The 3,642-nt window shown below is 26.8% G+C and overlaps 1 protein-coding gene across 1 annotated transcript in view; it reads left to right on the top strand.

Annotated features, from left to right (window-relative positions):
- Positions 1–1,039: 1,039 nt before the first annotated feature.
- The window catches only part of LOC112604023 (fatty acyl-CoA reductase wat-like), a gene marked incomplete at its 5' end in the record, with an annotated part of 7,876 nt that continues 5,273 nt past the window's right edge, over positions 1,040–3,642 (top strand). Inside the window, one exon of the mRNA XM_025352880.1 lies at positions 1,040–1,205. Within this exon, the coding sequence (XP_025208665.1) occupies positions 1,040–1,205 (166 nt within the window). The remainder of the gene's footprint in view (positions 1,206–3,642) is intronic.

Here is a 3,642-nt window from a genome sequence, read left to right as displayed (position 1 = left end):
GTTTCGAGAAAATGAATTTTATGTTTAGTAGTTTTGGTAGTTCTATTTTCTATAAATATATTATTTTTCAAAGTAAAATACATAATTTCTTATGGAAATACTCGATGAATGCAATGGAACTATTCAATTTTATTTAAAATTTTTATTTCATCAAGATATGCTTGTTTGATATTCATACTAAGTACGTGATTAATTATTTAGAATAGTAAACTGGCAAAAATGCCGTAATTCTGGTTACGGCTTTTTTCCGTAGCATACCAAAATGTACTAATCACTAACAATTGAAGAAATAACGCCGTATATTATCAATACTAATTTTTAGTTTAATTTATAACACAATTTGAAAGTAATTACAATATCTTTATCTTGAAATCAAAGTCATCTAGTCATTATACATTTTTTAATATACATAAAAGAATTAAAATATGATAAAATAAGATACACAAAATAAATTATTAAAGATACATGCAGCAGTTTAACATAATGTTAAATATTTTTTTTTATCTTATAGATATTTAATAATTATAATTTAGATGAATTATTGGTTATTATGTACCGTTATATTTTCCCAAAATTGTTTTCTGTTTATTGGAGAATTTGACTTAAATTCGAAAGAATATCGTCACGTTTTCTTTTGGTATTCCACATTTTCTATGGGGAAGAGATGGTAGGAGTCATTCCTTTTTCATATATACTTTTGAACGAAGAAATCTAATGTTGTGTATTGTTTCATCACATTAAACTGACTTTTAGTAAACAATACGTATTTTCCACGTTCAGCTTTTATTGAAACAATGTCTCTCAACAAAAACTCAATTTGTGGACTTTAATAAACGTGTAAATCTGTAATGTTAAACGTAATACAGAATAATCTCATTTTATTTTCTATTTACGGCATTCTTAGCAATAAATAACTCGAAACGGCATGAAGGAAACTTACGGCATTCTTCCTTAGGACGGCAGTGTTCAGCTAGAATTAATGTTATAGAGTCAAATGTTACCAAAAACTGTACCGCTAAATTTAATGGCAATCATATAGGCCATGAAAATGAAACAGGACACTTGCCTTTAAATAAATATACCAGAGATGATATAACATCTAAAATATCACAAAACATTCCGTTTGAAAAAATTTTAGACGAAATTCGTGATAATATTGCCAACAATCATTTAGAAAGAACTCATTTACTTACTAAGAAAGATTTGTATAATATTGAAGGTTCATACAATCTTAACCAGGGGTCACCAAACTTTTTTTATCCGAGGGCCACATAAAATAAAAAAAAGCTCTTAGCGGGCCAAAATGTATGAATACATTTAATTTTCGTATATAATTTATAAATTACAGCTTAGGCTGTAATCCTAACCTAACCTAGGCTAACCTAACCCAGCGGGCCGGTGAAAACTTATTCGGGGGCCGCATCCGGCCCGCGAGCCGTAGTTTGGAGACCCCTGATCTTAACAATGAGGCAGTACATCATTCTAATGATGCTACAAGTGTTGGAGCATGGGTGGAAAAATTAAATTTTATGACAAATTAAGCCTCGTTTATTACATATTATAGTTGTCTGAAGCTATATTATAATTTATATAGAAATTATTAAACGTATCTATTGCATATACACGAGATTTTTTCCACACGACATATACACTGAATTATAATGTTACTGTACCATGTTTTAAACTCTACTGATATTAAAATATGAACTATTACATGAGAAATAAGTATAGGTATATAAAAATCTTGATATATCTATTTTAAATATGGTATTCTCTACATCCACAGAAAATCTAGTACAACCTGTAAAACATGTACCTATACAATATAAAAATAATCATCTTTTTTTTTTAGACAGGTTTTATTTTATTCAGGGTCGTAGAAAAATATTTATAATCATTACTTCATCTGAGTATATATTTAATATATTTATACGTTGCTTTTATGTGTATATTGTACATTTTAAATTAATAAATATTTTTAAGATTATTGATTATTTTAACCATTGACTATAAACATTATACACAATATTTGAGTTACGTAATATTAATATGTATAAATTAATAAATATGGAAGGGTCCGCATCGGCTCCCGTTTGTCCGTTTCGGCTTCCTCCTTTCATTTGAAGGTGGCCGTATCGGCTCCGATCCGATTCCAGTGGAAAAATATTTATGCTTTGTGTTTTTCACTATTAATATGCTGCACAACACTAAAGCGTTTTTCACTTGCTATTTTTACTTCGAAAACCATAAATATAATATTTTGCGTCAGTTGAAAATATTTTTTCACTAAAATCAAGAACTAATACTTTCAATGTATAGGTTTCTTTTGGTATGATATAAAAATACGAAGTTATTCAAATATACAAAAGATTTTAATGAAATGAAAATCACGTGTCACACATTTACTACAATAACTGAAACAGTTAAAGTCAATAAGTATCAAGTAAATAAGACAATTTATATTTTTAATTCTATACATTTTTTTTTATTAATTTGTTTAATACGTACCCAAAACAGTGATATCAAAATTTTAAATAATAGGTAAATTTTATAAAATAGCAAAACGCATAAACACGGAAATTATGCAAAAACCTCTAAATACGCAAAAACATACAAAATAAACCCATATATATTATAACCGTGATACGAAGTTAACCTTGGAGTTAGTAGATACTGGCCAGTGGCCAGTCAGGAAAAACTGAAACTTTGTCTTTCGAATTAAAATCATTATGTATCCTCATAGATGACAAAATATAATAAGCTAAAAATAACTAAAATATAATATGTTAAAGTGGTATTTTTTTCTAAATTGATAAATAATCGTTTTATTTTTGTTGTCATTATTGTATTTAAAAAAATAAATCATACAATTAACAAGGTATGTACTTAAAATAACAAACCATAGTAAGTAGGTAACATGAGCGTCTCTAGGGGCGGCAAGACGGGGCACTTGCCCCCTCCCCCCTTAGAATTTTAAATTTGTTTCCTAATTGTAATAATTTAATGTTATACTGACGAAACATAATAATGTTCTATAAATAAAATGTATAATAATAATACCTAATTGTAATAATGACAAAACATGATAATGTACTATAAATAAAATGTATAAAAAAAATCTTTATTTATTTTTTAAATTAATTTTGCCCCCCTCCTTAAAAAAATGTGTGGGAACGCACATGGTAGGTAGGTATCTAATTTATGAATGCCAGAGTTATTTGAGATACAATTGACGAATTAGAATTTATTGATTTTCTACAAAAATTCACTATTCATAAACTACATTATGAAAATTCAATTTGTTCATATAAAAAAAAAAAATGCAGTTAAACCAATTTAAAAAACTTTAAAAATTCAAATTATGAGTAAAACCACTTTTTATGGTCATATTTAATATATTTTATTTTCCGTAACAATATTTTTTTCAATGTGGACGCATAAACAGATTACATTCCGCCATTCTTTTGAATGTACCTCTTTCAACCTTATAATTTTTATTATTATATGTTAATTTGAATATAGATAATGGTTACGCTTAATTATTAAATTGGTTGAAAATTGAATGGCTATTACTCACAATTACTTTTAATATTAGTATTACACAAATTATTACTACAACGAAAATTGAAATTTTCATTTTTT

This window comes from Melanaphis sacchari, unplaced genomic scaffold (genome assembly GCF_002803265.2).
Source record: "Melanaphis sacchari strain LSU unplaced genomic scaffold, SCAv2.0 Contig1184_pilon_pilon, whole genome shotgun sequence".
Taxonomy (NCBI): domain Eukaryota; kingdom Metazoa; phylum Arthropoda; class Insecta; order Hemiptera; family Aphididae; genus Melanaphis; species Melanaphis sacchari.
Note: the sequence above shows the minus strand (reverse complement) of the source record. Positions and strands in the feature narration are given on the sequence as shown.